Below are 21,410 nucleotides of genomic sequence, written 5' to 3' on the forward strand. Positions count from 1 at the left end.
AATAATAATACTAACGGTAATTATAAGTAACCATTTTAAATTTAAGCAATTAAGTACTAACAACATTGTAAAACATAAGCAAGTTTTGGAATAAATGGCTTTATTATTATTATTAAGTTAAATTTAAACGCGTTAGAAAAGTTAGTAAGAGAAATTATATTTTCTTTCTGAGCCAGTGTAGAGATGATCGCTAAAATTTATTCGGTAATAGTAGCTATAACTTTATATTAACTCCATCTCTGTTATTTGTCCGCTATGGACTCCTAAACTACCGAACCGATATCAATTAAATTTGCACACCGTGTGTAGTTTGATCCAACTTAAAAGATAGGATAGCTTACATCTCAATTTATACCCGCAATATTATTTTATTGCAAAATATTTGTTTATTATTTGATAGTCACAAGTCTAACAGATGGCGCTGTGTTGAAAGTACCAACGTTTCACATAAGCTACAATTTAATGGCATAACCACCAAAAAAGCATGGTGGTCCCCATGTCTGGTGTTCTCTTACCTTTTCCCTTGAATAGGTTACTACTACGTAATATAACTAAAACCTTAGCCACAGCAACGCTTGCCCGGTCTGCTAGTTACTTATAAAGACTTTTATTTACGTATTACTCAGAAATAGGAAGTCATTTAATTGTATCTATATTGTGTATCTGTTTCATGATCATTTGTCAATCTAATTTGCAGTTGATCTAATGTCACATACGCCCTTGTCTTTTTGGGTCTAAGGCAAGCCGGTTTCCTCGCGATGTTTTCCTTCAGCGTACGAGCGAATGCTAAATGCGCACATAGAAAGAACATTGGTGCACGGGGATTGAACCTACGAACTCAGGGATGAGAGTCGCACGCTAATGTGACTAGGGAATGTTGTGCTCAAATTGTAATAAAATTATTTCTGGTAGTAAGGAGTAGACATAATTATTTTATTCATAAACACTTCATTGTATACATATATATATAATATAGTTTAATTCAATGAAAAGGAGGCGGCCTTATCGCTTTAGAGCGATTTCTTCCAGGCAACCAATGTGAGAAAAAAATTGATAAGGCAAGCGCAAGAAGTGCAAATATACATAAGACAAAACTAATGGAACAAAACAAAGCAATTGAAATATATGTAAACAGTGAACTGGACAATATTAAATAAAATAACACATGAAAAAGAAAAAGTACACATGAATCAGGATAATTTTAGATCAGTTTCACAACAGTTAGCACGAAAGTTGGGGATGCGATGTGGACCTGTAATGTTGGTATAGTAAAGATTATAAGGAAGATGGAGAAGGAGCTAAGCGAATCGAGACAGGAAGTGAATTCCATAAACTACCTGCGGAGACCTTAAAGGAAGAGCTAGGAGATTTCAAGGATATAGTTTTCGGAAGAGCTTAAGCTATGGCTATAATTTAAATTAAAAATTATTAACACCTCAGTATACTAGGCATAATAACACGCATAACATATAAATCCCGACCGAGATAACTAAAATATATAGAAGTCGTAAGAATGTCTTAATAAAATATAAGTCGTGAGTACAAAATTCATTTAAAACAAGTCATGTTCAGTTAACATAATTCAATGTAGGACTAGAGTGACAATGTATCCGATCGCTCGCTGCGCTTTTATTGTCCCAACTCCGACTTGGAACTGCATTGGCACAATCTAGAATATTGAATTTCCAATAGAGAATAAATCTATGAAAATCATTTTATATTTTCCACTGGTGTCAGTTTGTGTGTGAAATAGGTCAAGAAATAAGAGGGAATAGAAGCGACTTGGAAGTTTCGACTACTAAATTAACACATATATACATATGTCTCTATTTAATATATATATATATACGTAGATAGTTATCAGTATAGTACGACAATTGGATTGAAAATAAGTTGGTGGGTACGTGACGATCAGAGAACTCAACGATCGATTCAACGCACTACTGACAAATTGATGTGTCAAACTTGACAATTTACAACCTGTAAGATGTCAATGATATTGCGTGGTATTGCCATTCTAATAAAACAAATGACATCGCGTTTTCTTATTTCAAAATCTCTGACATATATATATGTAGAAATACAATATTGTAATAAGAGACAAATTTACTTTAACTTTTTATTTAGTTTTTTACTGTTTCTATGTTTTGAATTATTATGTTTCTAGATTATTTAATTTTAAATATTATTGATATTTGAGAGTAAACCGTAACGCACACGTAGTTTATAAATATATAAGTTAAGTATTTCAAATCTTTTTTCAATAATGATATTATTTTATACAGAAAATTCACTTGCCAGTATCGAATCTTGGTCTTCCAGGTAGTCTGCTGGGTAGATCCTGATTTTCCACGTGGTCAAATGTACGGAATCCGAGGGCGAATTCCGCGTACGGGCTTATCTCGAACATTTCTGTAGCAAAAATAATAATGTTACATCTAAAACGCAACATAAAAAAACTAATTAGTCTTTTTACAATGTTTAAGCTAAAACGCTCTCTGGAGGCGCGGGATGTTACTTTATAAAACTTTATACCTATAAGCTAAATATTTGAAGTGGTTATATAGTGGACTGTATTTTTTCTTATTGATACCTAATATGATTGCTCAATAATGGACAATGGAAAAAGAAAGAAAGGATGTCGGCACAGTACCTTCAACCTCGTGGCTTCTTCTAGTGGCTTCTTTTTGTACACCAATGAACAATCACTTTCACAAATTATACTTAATCAAGTTAAAGTTAATTGAATTTAAGTATAGTTAAAGTTTATAATAAAAAATTAAATGTTTAAAAGAAAAAGGAAGCGTTGCGAGCGTGCGGCGAATAATCAACCATAACGCGGATCCTCAAAATTGTCACTAATTAATTCTTATTAGAGACTCATCGTCGTGCGCGCCACGTATAGCCCGTTCCGGAACTAGTACCGTCATAGGATTGGGACATAAAATAGGTGGGTGATGAGATATGCGTCTAGGAACTATTAGGATGGGTATAGGTATGTATTGAGCAACCATTATTTAAAAATCAAAAATTATTATAAAATAAGAATCCGGCGCAATCATTCCCCCGGGTTTGAAGGGTTGCCTTCAAGAAAACTAGAAAGTAAATGAATAGCGATATGAAAGCGATCTAAAGAAAAGTTTGTTAAAGTAACTAACTTAACTAACGCCTTATACAAATGTAAACTAACTAACCTAACTAATGACCTATACAAATGTAACTATTCGCTAGGTAGGGGACAGAGACGTACTACAGGACGTAGATAGGTACCTGACGCCGTGCGAACGCGGACCACACGTGTAACACCGTTTGAACCAGGGAAAACTTCCTCCACTATTCCTAACGGCCAGTGGAGCGGCGGTGCATTGTCAACAATAACTATTACAACATCGCCGTTAGAAATTGGCTTAGCTGGCGTGTTCCACTTGTTCCGCATTTGCAATGTATGAAGGTAATCAGACTTCCAGCGCTTCCAGAAGGACTGCACTAGCTTGTCAACTAACTCATGACGCGAAAGCAAATGTAATCTATCTTCTTCGATTTCTCTAGCTGGTAGATACTTTAGCGGTGTTAAGTTTAAAAAGTGAGCGGGTGTTAACGCGAGAGGTTCCGATGGATCATTGGATAGCGTGCGACACAGTGGCCGCGAGTTCATCACTGCCTCGATCTGTGCAAGTACAGTGCTGAACTCCTCGAAAGTTAGAATTTGATCACCTATCACCCGGTATAAATGAGCTTTAAGGCTTTTAATATTGGTCTCCCAATTGCCACCAAAATGACTAGCAGCAGGAGTATTTAATGACCAATCAATGCGAGTTTCAGCTAATACGTGACCAAACTCAGAGTTAAAGTGTTTTGAAACTAAGAAGTCGTGTAACTCCGAAAGCGTGCGCTTTGCGCCTACGTTATTAGTGCCGTTATCTGAGTACACGCGAGCCACGGGACCACGGCGTGATAGAAAACGCTTAAAAGCTCCAAGGAAGCTAGCTGTGCTCAAATCACCTGCAACTTCTATGTGAACAGCGCGGGTGGTTAAGCACACAAAAAGACATACGTATGCCTTGAACGAGCGAATTCCGCGTCCACGCGAACTACTCACTTTAAAGGGACCCGCGTAATCAGTGCCAGTATGTACGAAGGGTTTAGCGACTGGTGTAACTCGGCAGGAGCGATGATCGGCCATTTCAGGAAAATTTGGTTTAGCGCGGAGTCGAAAACAGGGTAAACATTTGTGAACCCGGCTTCGAATTAAATTTCGAGCGGACAAAATCCAATATTTTTGACGCAGTATGGACATCAATAGCTCCGGACCTGCATGGCAATTCAATTTGTGATAGTAATCCACTATAAGATTCAAAATATGACCTTTCCGAGGAAGTATGAGTGGGTGCTTACTATCAAATTTTATATCGGCGTTACTCAACCGTCCTCCGACTCTAAGAAGTTTGTTCTGAAGGAATGGCTTGAGACGCTGAAAAGCAGGGGTACATCGCTTGCCTGTACGTAAGCTAGCGATTTCGTTGAAGAAGTGGGACCGTTGAAGGTCACTCAGTATTAAATTCTCAGCGTAATCTAAATCCGCTGCGATTATAGTACTACGCCGAGGCAATAATTTAACAAAACGACAGATATAAACGACAATGCGTAAAAGCTTTGACCACGATGAAAAACGATTTGCAAGCGTAATTAAAAAACTTTTCTCAACCTTTTCACAGTCTTCAGCAGTGAAAAGAGTTACATGCTTCTTTACTTCTGGAGGCTGAGACACAGTAGATGGATTAAAATCCATAACAGGCCAAAAACTTGGATCTGATAGAATCCATTGAGGACCGCAGAACCAAAGCGGATGATCAATGATTTGTGCGGGACTAAGGCCACGAGATAAACAATCAGCGGGGTTTTCATGGCCAGCGATGTGATAAAATGTTTGCGGTGGAAATTCATTCTGAATCTTAGAGACTCTATTAGCAACGAAAGTATCCCAACGATGGGGCGAAGAATGCACCCAACAAAGAGCTACAGTCGAGTCTGAGAATGCGAAAACACGATCTATATTAATGCGATTGTTACAAGCATTAATTACATTAGCAATTAAGTTGCTTAAGACTAATATTGCACAAAGCTCGAGACGTGCTAGCGAAACCACCTTACGAGGTGACACTTTAGATTTAGCGCTTATCAGACTAAATGAGTTTTCGCGAAGACCTTGACTGTCTCTTACATGAAAGTACACAACTCCTCCGTAGGCCCTTTCACTTGCGTCCGCGAAGCCCACAACGGTTACAACATCACCGGACGCGATGCCAACATGTCGTGGAATTTTAATTTTTCCAAGAAGAGGAAGTTCCTCCTTAAAACGGGACCACTGTTGAATGATGTGGTCGGGTGGTATATCATCCCAATCACATTCACACAACCAAAGTTGTTTTATGAGAAGTTTTGCGTATAAGACCACTGGTGCAACAAATCCCATGACGTCCCATATCCTAGCGACACACGACAGAATAGTACGCTTAGTACATGATTCAGCGTTTGTACAGATTTTAAGACTAAAATTATCTGTTGCGGGTGACCAGCATAGTCCTAGTACCTTATGCGAATCAGAGTCATCAAACTCCTTTACAGCAGAGAGACGATGCGACGGCGTAATAGAATCCAAGACTCTTTGTGAATTGCTTGTCCATTTAACAAGATCAAATTGTCCGGCTTTCATCAAAGCGATTACTTCCGCAGCGGTGGAAATAGCCTCATCTTCGTTGTCAATGCTGTAGACAAAATCGTCCATATACAAACCAGTGTTGACTGTTTGCTGTGCTCGCGGATAAGAAGCACCTTCATCCAAAACTAGTTGCTTTATGGTACGAAGAGCGTGAAACGGGCTAGACTTCAGTCCGAAACAAACGCGGTTAAATTCATAAACCTTCAAGGGTTCTTGCGGCGAAAAGCGATACAGAATGCGTTGGAACCTTCGGTCACATGGCCGAACTCCAATGCAAAGAAACATTTGACGAATGTCAGCGGAGAGAGCGATACGAAATAAGCGAAAATTAACAATAATATGAAATAAGTTTCCTTGCAGATTTTGCCCATTATATAAAATGTCATTAAGCGAGATTTGGGAACTGGACTTTGAACTACCGTCCAGGACGATGCGTAATTTAGAAGTAAGTTTATCTTCTCTTATTATACCATGGTGAGGTATTGTATATGAGGGTAAATTCCGAGTTTCTTCAGTGTCTAGAGGAGCGGGAGAAATATAACCCTTATTTAAATATTCACTAATCACGTTATCATACGCCTCCTTTAATTTAGGTGATGCCTGCATTTTACGTTCTAAACAAAGAAAGCGATTTTTAGATTTCTTAAACGAATCACCTAATGAAAATACATCCCCTTTAAATGGAAGCGCGACCATGTATCGACCATCCGTATCACGGGTAGTCGTGCTGCTATAGATATCTTCACACGCCTTATCATCTGGACTCAATAGTTGCGGGGCGCTTACTTCTTCTATCTGCCAGAATTTACGTACAGCAGCGTCAAGCGGGTCTGTAGCACAACAATATGAGACAGACGCGTGATTATCAACTAGAGCAGGAGCAGAGCCGACAATAACATAACCTAACACGGTCTCTAAAGCGAGCGGTGAGAGACAATCAGACTGACCTTGAACTTTACAAGATAAGAGAAGGTGAGGAAAGATTGATGCTCCAATCAACAAATCAATATCTCCAGGGGCAGCGTAGGTATCGTCAGCTAAAGGTAAATTATTAAAATTGATCAACGACGAAATATCCACAGACACAGTGGGCAAGCGCTCCGTGACCTTGTCGACTACGAGCGAGTCCATGCTAAAACACACACTGAGATCAAAGCGGGAAAAGAATTTCACCGAAACCGAACTTAGAATTGGCTTAGTAGTACCTCCAATCCCTTTAACCACTGAACATGAGGGTTTCTGGTTTGTCTCTAAACCCAACCGCTGGCATAAGCTGCGACTGGCGAAATTACTTTGCGAGGCACTGTCCAATAAAGCGCGCACATTATGTTCCCTACCTTGCGTATCGAAAACAACAACGCGTGCGGTAGCGAGTAACACCGTAGTAGGTGTGCGGGAAGCATTACAATTAGATAAGGAACACAATGTGACGTCATGGGGTTGCGTGGGTATCACCGAAGTTCGCCCTTTATTAGCGGTACTACTGTCAACCGAAGTGCTGGCAGTGGCAAGGCGCACAGTGGAAGCGGCATTGCGCAGCGTGGCAGCAGGTAAAGTGCGTGAAGTACTGTCACCAGACGTGGTGCCCGTGGCTGCGGCGCTGTTATTGTTATCAAAGTGTAACATGGTGTGATGTAAATTATTACACCGGCGGCAGCGTGAAGAAGAGTTACAGGCAGTTAATCGGTGCTTCCCTAAGCAGTTCACGCACAGATTATTCGCCTTAACAAATTTAAAACGATCGTTAGCGGTCATGTTATGAAAAGTTGAGCATGTATACAAATGTTCGTGTCGCGTATTACATAGGGAACACACCGGCTGCGTAGGTGCAGTCGCCGTATTTAGGTATGTATGCGTTGGTTTTGAAATTTTGCTTGTCGTATCATATTTACGTTCCAAAGTTTTCTTAGCATCATATTTACCTGAAGTGCGTTGTAATATTTTTAGGTGTTCGCGAATAAAACTTATAAACTCGCTACATGTTGGTATATCCGAACTGCGTTTATACAGTTCGAATAAACGAACGTCACGCGTACGTTTAACAAAGCGATGCAAGTAATGATCGAAATGTTATAAGCATAACATTACAATTGCTTAGCTAAATTATTATACTAAGCGAAAATAAGCGGAGCGTAGGTAAAAACTATAAGCTAAGAAATATATCTCGGCTCGTTTTGACCAACTTTTAATGGAGGCGCGGGATGTTACTTTATAAAACTTTATACCTATAAGCTAAATATTTGAAGTGGTTATATAGTGGACTGTATTTTTTCTTATTGATACCTAATATGATTACTCAATAATGGACAATGGAAAAAGAAAGAAAGGATGTCGGCACAGTACCTTCAACCTCGTGGCTTCTTCTAGTGGCTTCTTTTTGTACACCAATGAACAATCACTTTCACAAATTATACTTAATCAAGTTAAAGTTAATTGAATTTAAGTATAGTTAAAGTTTATAATAAAAAATTAAATGTTTAAAAGAAAAAGGAAGCGTTGCGAGCGTGCGGCGAATAATCAACCATAACGCGGATCCTCAAAATTGTCACTAATTAATTCTTATTAGAGACTCATCGTCGTGCGCGCCACGTATAGCCCGTTCCGGAACTAGTACCGTCATAGGATTGGGACATAAAATAGGTGGGTGATGAGATATGCGTCTAGGAACTATTAGGATGGGTATAGGTATGTATTGAGCAACCATTATTTAAAAATCAAAAATTATTATAAAATAAGAATCCGGCGCAACCACTCTCCTTTTATGACACCGCAGAACATTCGAGAGATAGAGACAAAATGGAGGTTTTACTGTTTAATATTACAGGTTAATTATGAAACAGAATAATAAACAAAAATGAAATGCAAAAACACAGAAAAATTCTATTGGTGTACAGGCGAATTAACACACAATCTCACTGACCTAGTTATAAAGGTGCTTTTTCGATCTACCTACCATTTTTAGGTTTCCGTGGATGTATGGGAGATGTGTATATCCGCGGCGTATGCGCATATCTGTCTTTGTTCTCGGAGTGCGAGGCGACACTTTCGTTCCGGGATTTCACTTCCTCAGCAATGGAGTGACGGTACTGAGATGAAGTTTGTCTGTCGGAATATTATTATAACTTGAGATAAAAATATAAATTGTTATGGGCATAGTTATTCAGGTGTGTGTAGGTTTTTTTGTTAATAAATTTCTGTATGAAATACATGAGTTTCCATTTACATTACAAGATTTTCTTTGCATTGTACCTCATGATATGTTAGTTATTTCGACTATGTATTTGCGTGATGTTCCCACGAGTATGTAAGTGCGTGCTCCTATTTCACCATGCCTCTAGATAGAGGACAAATTGTTGTTTTTAATTTATTTTATTATTATTTATTACATAAGATGTCATGTGGAACACAGTGTAATGGTTGCAGCTCCTTACAAACGTCGTGTAAAACAAAAAACTTGGCGATTAAAAAGAGTGGCGGAGAGTTTATTGCCAGTTATTCTCTTCCGTTTTACGCCCTTGATTTGAGAACTGGCAGTAAATGTAAAATTAGAAGGATTTAATGTTTCTTCTTTGACGTTCATAAGTGTACATTGCGTTACCTATATGAATAAATTATTTTTGACTTGACTTTGATCACAATAAACAAATAAAGTATTCATTTAGTTAAAGATACAAATCAAATTTTGACAAAACATTTCAAAAGATACCCACATATATATTAAGGCGACACATAAATAAAATCGTTACATAGTGACTTGCTCTACATTTAAAGTAAGTAAACTAGATTATTATGTACTTACCTATGCCGTTTAACCAGAATACAGATGAAAGCAAGTGAACATATTACGAGTAGAATGGAGCTGCATATTATCACCAACATGTTAAGGTCAAACAGATCTGATGGTGGGCCGATTTCCTCTACAAAATAAATTTGACATATACAACAGTGAAAGAAGAAAACAGTAGTTTTAATTTTTATGATTTTTTATCTTTTACATTGCAAAATAAACTTATATTAAGATTTTTTTACATTGTTTCGTGTAATCACGCTGCAAGCTTTGATTTTAATAAACAATGTAGGTGTAATAAATAAATAAATTATTTCTAACACAAAAATATAAAGTTTTTACAATATTCTTAACATACATAGTAATAATAATAAAAAATAAAAATTGATAAATAGAAAACTGAAACAAATTTAAAAAGTTTGGTCCCTGTGGCAGTACCTTTTGTAGGTAGAATAGTTTTTATGTTTTACTAAGACATACTATTTGAACCAAAAGAAAATATCACATGGACTTGGAAAAGCAGTTAAATTAATCAAATTAAATTGAATAGTTACCCGTATTTCTCATTAATATACAGTTAGTCAAAATTAAACTACTTTGCGTAATATCTCACCTCCATCTACGGTTTTAGTAGCATATGTGTAGAGTGTCGTAGCTTTCCCAGCGTCGTTAAGCGCGGTGACTCGTAATTGATACCACGTAGCGGGTTGAACGGCTACGGCGTAGTGAGATGGTGCAGCGAGTGCTGAACGATAGTCATAGCCCCAGTGAAGAGCAATTTTCATTGCCTATATATTATATTAATTAATACAATATTCTTCATATTAAAAAAGGGTGCGTGTACTTTATTATGTAAGCGCGTAAGAAGTTATACTTCTTTGGCATTATTAAAAATAGTTTTTGATTGCATGCAAATAATTAATTACAATTAAATAATCAAAGACTGGAAAATGAGTCATTATAGTCAATAAAGTTCAGTTTACATTTGAAAAATAAAATAAATAAATATTTATTATTATTCTCTTACATTAAGTGTAACATAATTTCTATTATTATTCGAATGTTGTTTTTAAATTATGTCTAATGCCATAGCAACTTTCGTGGGCAACTTCATTCTGTTAATTTTGTGTCACGGTGTGCGCGCATCGTAAAATTTCACTCTCATCAATTTTTCAGAACGCGCCTAAAGAAGTATAACTTCAAAAATAAATGTTAGAGGAGGCCTTCGTCTAGAAATAGACCCAGGCGATGGGTGATAATGATTAAACTCGAGTACACACTTCAAACGCAAGCCGTAAATGTATATTCTAAATAGTAATAGGATTCATTCTTATGTTCAAACAGAGCTTTATATAGTTAAGTTGAATGATACACTAGATAAATACGGTATATCTGTATTTTTGAGAGATGATATAGTTGGACAGTGTGACACAAACAACACAGTTAAGAACAAAATATATAGTGTGAAGTTCCATATTTTAATTTTAAAGCAATCACAAATTCCGTTTGACTTAAATTAACTCTTCCCTAACAGTAAAATTATATTATATCTATGTTGGAAATGCATCACTATAACGCAAATAGTGAAGTTATACTTCGAGCGCTATTTATGTTCCCGGAAATAGGTTGCATGCATCGCGTACGTTGTTGATGCTTCTACAGAAATATAATATGTTAGTAGGAAAATAACGGAACTTGTTAATATTAAATTAATAGTACAAAATTATTTCTGTAGTACCTGGGTACTTTGACGTTAGCATTTTGACGTTCTCGAAAATAAAACTTAAAATTATTTCAACAACAAATTTTACCTTCAAAATTATTACCCTTATTTTTAAACGTACAGCCTCCGATAGTTTAGGTCTATACTACATCATCAGTTTTTATAAGTAAACGAGAGAATCTAATTCAATTCGAGGCTTATATGTATAATACGCCTGGCAGATGTGAAACATCGAAATTATTTTGTACAAATATTATGCATAAGAGAACGAATCACGACCGAAATTAAATATAGCATAATGAAAATAATATCACGAATATTTTACAGAATATGATGAATATTTATTTTCATTCAGAAACAAAATGTAGTACACGCTACTACTGTATATCTAATATATACAATTTTATATACGAGAATTCTCGTGTCACAATGTTCGTTCCCATACTCCTCCGAAACGGCTCGACCGGCTCATTCTTATGAAATGTTTATGCATATTCAGTAAATCTGAGAATAAGCTACTATCTATCTTCCAAACCCGTAAGTGATAAGGGGTGTCCACCCCTAAAAAATATCTTTTAATTTTTAGAAACAAATTTTTGTTTTTATTATTTTTTGATACAACATACAAAAATACAGACAACCCCTAAATGTCACCCCTTTTCGATCAACCCCCATTTTTTATATTATACACCGTTCGAGCAAATATTTAATGCGCACATAGAAAGAAAGTTAATTTGTACACAGCCGGGGATCTAACCTACGACCTTAGGTATGAGAGTCGCACGCTGAAGCCACTAGGCCAACACTGCTCCATTGCAATCCCTTTCCATAAGTATGTTAATAAATATATATTATAAAGACGGTGACTGCAAGAGTGATATCACAACTAACTCACCGCTCTATTATCAGCCCGGTGCCATACATTAGACCCCAGAGGTCTATAATCAACATCCCACTTGGTGATGTCACATCCACCATCGTCCCATCCACTCAGTTGTATATAGATGTGAGTGGCGTTACTCCAAAGCCAATCAGTGGTAGGCGGTGATGTTGGAGCTACAGAGGTGATATTTTTTAATTTAAATTTTCATCATAAAAATTATCTGTGGATATGTATTTATAAACATTATAATTAATTACTTTTCATTGAATTACTACTTAGTTTCTTGGCAGCTCTCGTTGGTAAAAATCATTCGCAAAAAAAAAACCGATTTCTGAATCAGTTTCATGATCATTCAATGCGCACATAGAAAGAAAGTCCATTGGTGCACAGCCGGGGATCGAACCTACGATCTCAGGTGTAGAGAGTCGCACGCTGAAGCCAATAGGCCAACACTGCTCAGTAAAAAGTGATCATTCGTAAAAAAACACGATCAAAACAGTCATATGTTTTTTTAAAAAATGTACTCACCTCCACCTAAGGTCGTAATATCGACATGAGCAGGCGCAGATGTCCCAACGTTATCTGTAGCAGTCACTCTAACAGAGTACTTGGTGCCGCACTTAAGACCCGATAGCGTGTGTTGTTGTATTCCTTCAAGGCGAGTTTCTTGGACCACTGGCCACGCTTCCTGCCACGGCCCATCACCCTCACGCCATGTTAGATTGTAACCTAAAAATATATATATAATATATCCTTATACTATGTTTATGGGTAATTTACGAACGTGAAAAATAGAGGAATAATTTTAGGTATTTCACTATCAATTTAAGCTATTTGACAAGATTTTAACAACCATTTCAGGTCAAGTGTCTAGACATTGTACAAAATTATTTTGATTCCGTTATTGGCATTAATTTTTTTTTATTAAACATTGATTATACTGCCCTTAATATATAATTATATTTGTATGTTAAGTATGTACCCGATAAAACAATTCTCTTGGCTCTTGCCAAGTTATCTTTAACAGTCCATATTCTTATTCGTCGCCCGAGTCAAATATGTTAATATGTTTTATACATATTACACTCAAAATTACCTTGCATTACTTCCATGTTGCATTCTGTGAAATAGTCTGTTTCATTCAAATTTAAATAGTTTATCATATGACAAATTTATGAAATGTTTTGCATATCTTGCATTACATATTTCAGCAGTATGCGTGTAAAGCCGGAGATTAAGTAAAAAATGAATTCATGTTCCTTTTGTTATAGATATATTGTGTGAGATAGTTTATAATATAAATTGTTACTGGTTATTAAAAATACTTACTAATCCCATATGTAAGCGTATCATTATTAGTCTTCAATTCATCCCATTCAATGACAATAGAGTCTTTAAATGGGGTGGCTCTCAATGAGGGTGGATCTGGGAGAGGCAGTACCTTGACTGAGTACACGACTGAATCCGATCCATAGAGGTTTTTCGCTAGGCAGGTGTAGTTTCCACTGAGGGATTGGTCTATATCTAAAAAAAATATAAGCTTTTTATATCCGTTTCATTGGGTATCATTGTAAGCAAATAGAGAGACGCAAGACGCACATAAGTGTATATCTACAATAAGTTAAATAGACTGCTTAATATATTCCCGGTCACCATTCACAATTTAAAAAATGCGTGCGTACAAAGTACACATGTCAGAAGTGAAACTTCTTTGTTAGTTGATTATTACTAAGATAAAAGCCCCAATAGATGATCATATACTAGTATATGATCACTCCATGTATTGGATATCTGTATTCACACTGTTGATACACTGTATACGTGCTAATGATAATATAAATTAATACAAATTATAAATTTAATTTTTTAAATTTATTTCTTCGATAGTAAAAACACATGGCATTTTAATCTACAAGTCGTGACGTTCTTCCTGACGTTCCGTAAAAATTTTAGCCTCATGCGCCTAAAGAAGTTTCACTTGAAAATCAGTTAACACGTTCACTGCGTAACAGGCCGATATCAGCCTGCCGCGGTATTTCCGCTGGTGCGGACGAAGAAATCTATGTCCCTCTCGCTGGTGCGTAACGATTATCTCAGGTGTTTGTAAAAATTCAACAGGGACAAATATATATTTCATCTTGCGGTCAAAATTGTAGGTTTTCCCCATCAAAACATAACGGCAGGCTTTTATCGACCTACCACGCACTGACGCTGCTTTGCATCAGCTGAGTGCGGCAGTGGGCCTATTTCAGCCCGCCCTCCCAACAGGCAGCTGGCGACCCGATACCGCACAGAGCGCGCGCCCGGCCATTTAGTGTTGTGCTATCTAACTGATCTAACATAGCGTTCGATATTATCAACGATGGCAAGCAATACAAGAAAAATACAAATTTTGGAAAATAGAGTAATTCGCCTTGCAGTTATTGACTGTGATAGTGACAGCAGTGAAGAAATATTTTCCACTAAGAAAAATAAAAAGTATTTCTGTTTCCAAGACAGGCATACGTCATAAGTAAATAAATACATTTTTCAGTTCCTTTACGATAATTCTGTTTTATTTTCGATATTTCTCTGTCCCATCACTACTAAAAATATATTCTAGTGCGGTTCAGGTCGATATCGGCCTGCCGATTTTCCTGCTTTATTTCTCATTTCCTGTTTGCCAGATCCCGGGGCGAATCAAACCTAAGGAAGTTGGGTTCATGGTCATTCTAGCAATATAAAAAAAAAGTGTATACATTATGTTTCCACAAAGTTATAGCAATTTAATCTATCCTAGTGCTGTTGGGTCTAGAAAGACCTGCCACGCACTGGCGGAAATATCATTGGGGGCGCATTTTGGCCCGCCGCCGCACCTGAGAAAAATTATTATTTTACTTGCCGCAGTGAACGTGTTAAATGAGAGTTAGCTACTGCTAACATGTATTTGATTTATACACATTATTCGCTCATTCACTCACATGCTGTTAAAAATTAGGACAAGAATTTGTTGTAAAGAAAGACTTCGAAATTAAATATACAGTGAAATCTCTAGAACTCGAACCTCGTTTAGTCGAAATCCTGAGTAAGTCAAAAAAATTGCGAATCTCGAATTATTTTGACTTTGTAACTCGAACAAAATGTTATTTCCTTACGAAGTATTGATAACTATAACTATAACTCGAATTTCATCAAGGAAACTCCGTAAGTCGTAGTTACTAAAATATGATGGCGGCTTACTTGGAATTCCCAGAAATAATAGCAATATAATCCAAAATGAATGTTCGAGTTCGAGGCTTCTAATCTATTGTTTTTTAGTGTACAGTTTACTTTATTTATATGTAATTCGATTTAATATTTAAAAAATATATACTACAAAACTTAAGTAGCATTCTTATTCAAATTCGACTCTACAAATCAAAAAATACACATAAAAATCGCGCCTCAGTAACTCGAAGTTCTTGTTAAGTCGAAAACTGGTTAACTCGTTTTTTTGACATTCGAGTTATAGAGATTCCACTGTATTAACTTTGGTATGGAAGAGCTGGGAACCGTGACACATGTTTTTTTTTTAAATTTCAATGCATATCTTATAATGACTTAACACACTTTTATTTTTTATAGTATAACCGCACTTTTTAAAATACTCTTAGAATAATTGATTCTTAAATCTGATACGGATAAAAAACATGTCTAATGTAAAATTTTAGTTTTTTTTTAAATGTAATAGGAGGCAAACGGGCAGGAGGCTCATCTGATGTTAAGTGATACCGCCGCCCATGGACACTCACTATGCCAGAAGGCTCGCAAGTGCGTTGCCGGCCTTTCAAGAATTGGTAGGCTCTTTTCTTGAAGGACCCTAAGTCGAATTGGTTCGGAAATACTTCAGTGGGCAGCTGGTTCCACATAGTGGTGGTGCGCGGCAAAAACTGCCTTAGAAAACGCTCAGTCTTGCCATAACATAGAAATTTTCTTGTTTATTATATAGTTCTTGAATCCAGGGAAGCTATTGACTTATTACAATACAGCGACCACCCAATGCATGGTCACTATTGATTGATTGCTTTGACTCTCATAGATACAAAGATCCGACACAACCTTTTTCAGCAGGGTTATTCAATCTAGCCGGCTATCTAGTTCATATAATTGGTACTTTCGATTTTAATTTTACGTCAAGTCATTATTCAGACTGATGTTTTAATATGAAACCTAAAAAACTTAATTAAAAAACCCGGGATGTAAGCAAAGGTGAAAGTTGAAAAATAAACGACACAATACACATGCAATTAACTTTGATGAGAGCTACGAGGAAATATAAATAAATGTAAAAATATTACGATATTTTTAAGTAAAAAACGCGAGAGAATTTTTCGAATTTAATGCCTATTATAATTTAAAACAAGATTTATAAGGTAAATGGAGAAATATAATATTAAATATGGTGAAGAATTTTTTTATATTATAAACCCTGTGCTTTTAACCATCTCTTTAAAACTTATTTGCACGTAGAAATCGCGATACTAGAGAATATACACTACTAGCAGAGAATATACACTAATATACGCTACTAGAGATTTACAACTACTAGCGTAAAGCGAGATATTGGTAACCTGAAAATTAAGGACAGTGAACTAAACTTTGTTGACAAAACTGTTTTTCTAGGCATAACAATAGATAGTAAACTCCAATGGGGCCCACACATAGAGACTCTTTCGAATAGGCTGAGCTCTGCAGCATATGCAGTAAAGAAAATCCGACAGTTTACTGATGAGGACACGGCTAAAATTGTGTATCATAGCTACTTTCATAGCGTTATGTCGTACGGCATTTTATTGTGGGGTGCTGCTGCAGAGGTTCAATCCATATTTGTGCTGCAGAAGCGGGCTGTTCGGGGTATTTGTTGTGTTTCTCCGAGGGAGTCGGTACGGAATAAGTTTAAGGAATTAAATATTATGACACTATCTGGTCAATATATTCTTGAAGCCTTGTTGTATGTCCAAAAAAATATAAACGATTTTAAAACAAATGGTGACTTTCACCAGTATAATACGCGAAATAGAACTAATTTGAGTGTACGACCAACCAGGCTCCAAAAGATAAATCACTCCTTATATGGAAATTGTATTCGTTTCTACAACAAACTCCCAAGCGCAATTAGAGAATTATCACTAAATAAATTCAAAGTCCTCGTTAAACGAAAATTAATCAACAAAGCTTTTTATAAATTTGAGGACTACTTAAATGATCCTAATCCTTGGGATTGAATTGCTCCAGTTCAAACAATTTGTATGACAATACTTGGCGATTAAAAAGAGTGGCGGAAAGTTTCTTGCCAGTTCTTCTTACCCGCTCTACGCCCTTGACTTGCGAACTGGTAGTAAATGTAAATTTACGATTAACTTGACTATTCAAAAGTGTACTTAGTTACCTACTTGAATAAAGATATTTTGAGTTTTGAGTTTGAGTATAGAACATAAAAGTTGCGATCTGTTCAGAACATTAGTTTTTAAAAGCGTTTTTTAAACAAATTGCTAAAACTCAACAAAGTTAATAATAAATGTGTTTTTTAATTAAATATTGCTACACCTATTACATTTCTCTATATACATTATACACCCTAAACCTTAAACTAATACCTAATCTAATACTTAACTAAAACTTACTTTTAATAAGTAAACTGTCATCCTTATTCCTTGTGTAGCGTGGGTGGTGAGTAATGATGTAATGGTTGTGGTACCATACAGTGCGTGGTGGTGGTACACCCACGCTCTTGCATGCGAGGACCAGAGAGCCACGCACTGGTACCACCACTTCGCCACCAAGGGATGAAACGCCGGCCACCACTGTTGATAATAACACATTTATCTCATGTTAAACTAATTAAGATACAGTTTTATATATATCTTAGAAAATAATAAACCATATATCTCTAGTATGTTGTGTGTTAAAAAACGAGTCATCGTCCTGGTTATTCATATGTCTCTGCATTTTTAAAATTCAATATATATTATCTGTTTAAACGATTTTAAGAATGTTCAGAGGGTGAAATATGACATATTTTACAAAGTTGTTCACAAAGAACGGTTCGGTGGCCGTTCATAAACAATTTTTAAACAATAAATTGTAAGCCTTGAGTACATATATCCTTGATTTTACTCAAATCAATTGTGTACCTTGCGTCAAGCTTGAACAAGAATGTGGCGATCGGCTGTGTCTAAAATTATTGATCACCCTTAACAAATATATTTTTCGAAAGTTGTACTATCCAATTCTACTGTAGTTGATCGAAGGACATCTTCATTCTTTATGCTTCATAATATAGTAATACAATTCATGTATAACTTTTAAGCAAAACGTATGTATATAAAGTAAATCGTTTTCTTTCCATATCTCCTTTTCCACAGAAAATTGACTTAAATCACGCTAATAATTTTTAGTTAACATTATTGCATATGCGACCTAGGTTAGATTTATCACAATAATTAAATATGCTATTAATGTATCTTTGGCTGATTATCTAATATATAAAATTCTCGTGTCGCGGTGTTTGTGGTTAAATTCCTCCGAAACGGATCGACCGATTCTCATGAAATTTTGTGTGCATATTGGGTATGTCTGAGAATCGGACAACATCTATTTTTCGTCCCCCTAAATGTTAAGGGTAGTCCACACCTATTACATATGATATGATTATGATACAGCATTAAAAAATACATATAACCCCCTAACTTTCACCCCTCTACGATCAACCCCTATTTTTTTATTATAAACTAGCTGGTCTGGCGAACATCGTACCGCCTAACAGTCGATTCTTTATTTTTTTTAATACTTATTCTGCTATTCGGGACACCGGTCTAGATAGTAAGATAAAAAAAAGAAAGTTGATAATGCAACAAATACATTATGTCAAAAAATAAAAATTTACCTTCCCTGAACCCCTCCACTAACACTTGAAATTTATGATATGGTATTAAAATTCAAATTGCCTTTAAATATTATTACGAATATTTTGTATGGGAATATAGAAAAGTGTTGTTTTTAGACTTTTTTACTCATTTTTTTTTAATTTTTCTCTCCATAAGAACCATTATCGTACTTCAAGGAATATTATAAAAAAAGAATCAGACAAATCGGTCAAGCCGTTTTCATGTTATGTCGTGACAACGGAAAACGGGTTTCATTTTTATATATATAGATGATATACATGGCAAAACGACGTTTGCCCGGTCAGCTAGTAACATATAATAAACTAATGCAGAGGTCTACATTACAATAGACACCAAACTGTCTGTACAGTACTGTATAACAACTAATTACCTCTTTGTTGAGGCGCATCAGTCACTCTTCTGCTTGGAGGACCCTCTCCAATGGCAGTGCTTGCTGTCACCCATACATCATATTGCTTGCCTTCCTGTAGACCCTTTAGCTCGTGGCTATGTGTCTCGTCTTGAGTTTCTTGCGCATCTATCCTGTGGGACTCTGGGCCGTCATTGCTAGGGAAATAATTTTTTAATTTTAAAAAATACGTTTATATTTTTAGTTTTATTTGCGTGACTTCTGGATTAAAACTTCAATCACCAGGTTAGTTTTGTTATTTTTACAATAAAAATATTTTAATTATCAAGGACATTTTCTTTTACTAGGTTTGAAAATAAAAGGGTTTAACTTGTTTGACTTCGGACCTGTAATTATAAAATGTGTAGGAATAAGTAAAATTTTATACATATAGAAAATTTCAGATGGTTCATTGATTTATATTTTAGGTGTGATTTTTTCACTACATTATTATTATTATACGTTACAAAATCCCTACTAAGCAAATACTAACTTATCAACTCACAATAAATACACAAGAAAACTAAACTTAATAGATACCTGGCAGTAGATTTGCAGTAGACGGTGTAATGGAGCAACTTTCCGTTCGGTTGTCGAGGTTTCTTCCAGCTAACAAGCAGCGTGTTTGACGACTGCGATAAAAGCTTTATTTCCGCCGGAGCTTCCGGAACTATCGAAACGAAAGGGTTTCCAATAAAACGTATTTGATTTTCCAATTCTCACGTAACATGAAAGGAAAACTTACATAAATAGAAATAAATAGTTTTAGTTGATATAATATTAGAAAAAAAGGGTGCGTGTACTTATGTACGCGCGTAAGAAGTTATACTTCTTTGGCATTATTAAAAATAGCTTTTGATTGCATGCAAATAATTAATTACAATTAATTAATCAAAGACTGGAAAAGGAGTCATTATAGTCAATAAAGTTCAGTTTACATTTGAAAAACATAAATTCTATTATTATTCGAATGTTGTTTTTAAATTATGTCCAATGCCGTAGCATCTTCCGTGGGCATATTTCACTCTCATCAATTTTTCATAACGCGCCTAAAGAAGTATAACTTCAAAAATGTGTAGCGAATGACGGTAATTTTGGTTCTGTAATTTACGAGCTAAACTATGGTGAGAGGACTTTGAAGTATTTAGTACCGCATTTAAATTACCAATAAAAAAAATTGTAATACATTTGTCGATCTCCCGAAAAGATTGGATACTTCGGGAATTTAAATTAATTATACTTTATGCTATCGTACAGAAATCTTCGGAACAGTGTTGCAGTGAAGTGCCCAGTAGACTTCTGTGCTTCTAGAAGAATCTAGGCTGGCTCAGTTTGCCAGGACTTTACCTAGATAGTCTAAGTGTGTAAACTGAGTCCACCAACCTTTAACCTTTTTACTTTATGCAATCCCGGAGGTGAGAACAGAAAGAGGGTTTCACAAGAAAACTAAAAAGGAATATAAGTACGTACCATCCTGCAAAGTAGAGCAGACGATAGGGTATGAGAAAGGTCCGATCCCATAGTTGGAGAATCCGGCGACTTTAACTGTGTAGTTGGTGTACTTATTCAGGCCTTGTAAACGAACTTCTGTTACTGGTGCTGTTGCATTCTGCCATTGACGACCTGGTGTTTAAACGAAATATAGTTTTTGTAGGAAGTCAACAGCTTGTGGTCCTGAGTTTTATTTTCAGTGAATCAGTTATCTTAATATATATAAATTACGTGTCACGTTGTTTTTCCGCTATGGACTCCTAAACTACTGAACCGATTTCAATCAAATTTGCACACCGTGTGCGGTTTTATTTAACTTAAAAGATAGAACAGCTTACATCTCAATTTATACCCGCAATATTATTTTATTGCAAATTATTTGATAGTCACAATTCTAACAGATGGCGCTGTGTTGAAAGTACCAGCATTTCACATAAGCTACAACTGAATAGCATAACCACCAAAAAAGCATGGTGGTCCCCATGACTGGTGT

At 35.9% G+C, this 21,410-nt stretch overlaps 1 protein-coding gene across 1 annotated transcript in view; it reads right to left on the reverse strand.

The window, feature by feature from the left end:
- Positions 1-21,410, reverse strand: part of LOC125059068 (Down syndrome cell adhesion molecule-like protein Dscam2) — a 75,785-nt gene that overhangs the window by 12,683 nt on the left and 41,692 nt on the right. The window contains exons 20-30 of the mRNA XM_047663267.1: positions 20,897-21,049; positions 19,967-20,096; positions 19,409-19,584; positions 17,755-17,934; positions 13,442-13,636; positions 12,641-12,841; positions 12,125-12,285; positions 10,120-10,294; positions 9,519-9,636; positions 8,673-8,821; positions 2,299-2,412 (exon numbers count right to left, since the gene is read on the reverse strand). Coding sequence (XP_047519223.1) covers positions 2,299-2,412; positions 8,673-8,821; positions 9,519-9,636; positions 10,120-10,294; positions 12,125-12,285; positions 12,641-12,841; positions 13,442-13,636; positions 17,755-17,934; positions 19,409-19,584; positions 19,967-20,096; positions 20,897-21,049 — 1,752 coding nt within the window. The remainder of the gene's footprint in view (positions 1-2,298; positions 2,413-8,672; positions 8,822-9,518; positions 9,637-10,119; positions 10,295-12,124; positions 12,286-12,640; positions 12,842-13,441; positions 13,637-17,754; positions 17,935-19,408; positions 19,585-19,966; positions 20,097-20,896; positions 21,050-21,410) is intronic.

Source organism: Pieris napi, chromosome 19 (assembly GCF_905475465.1).
Source record: "Pieris napi chromosome 19, ilPieNapi1.2, whole genome shotgun sequence".
In the NCBI taxonomy this organism is placed as follows: domain Eukaryota; kingdom Metazoa; phylum Arthropoda; class Insecta; order Lepidoptera; family Pieridae; genus Pieris; species Pieris napi.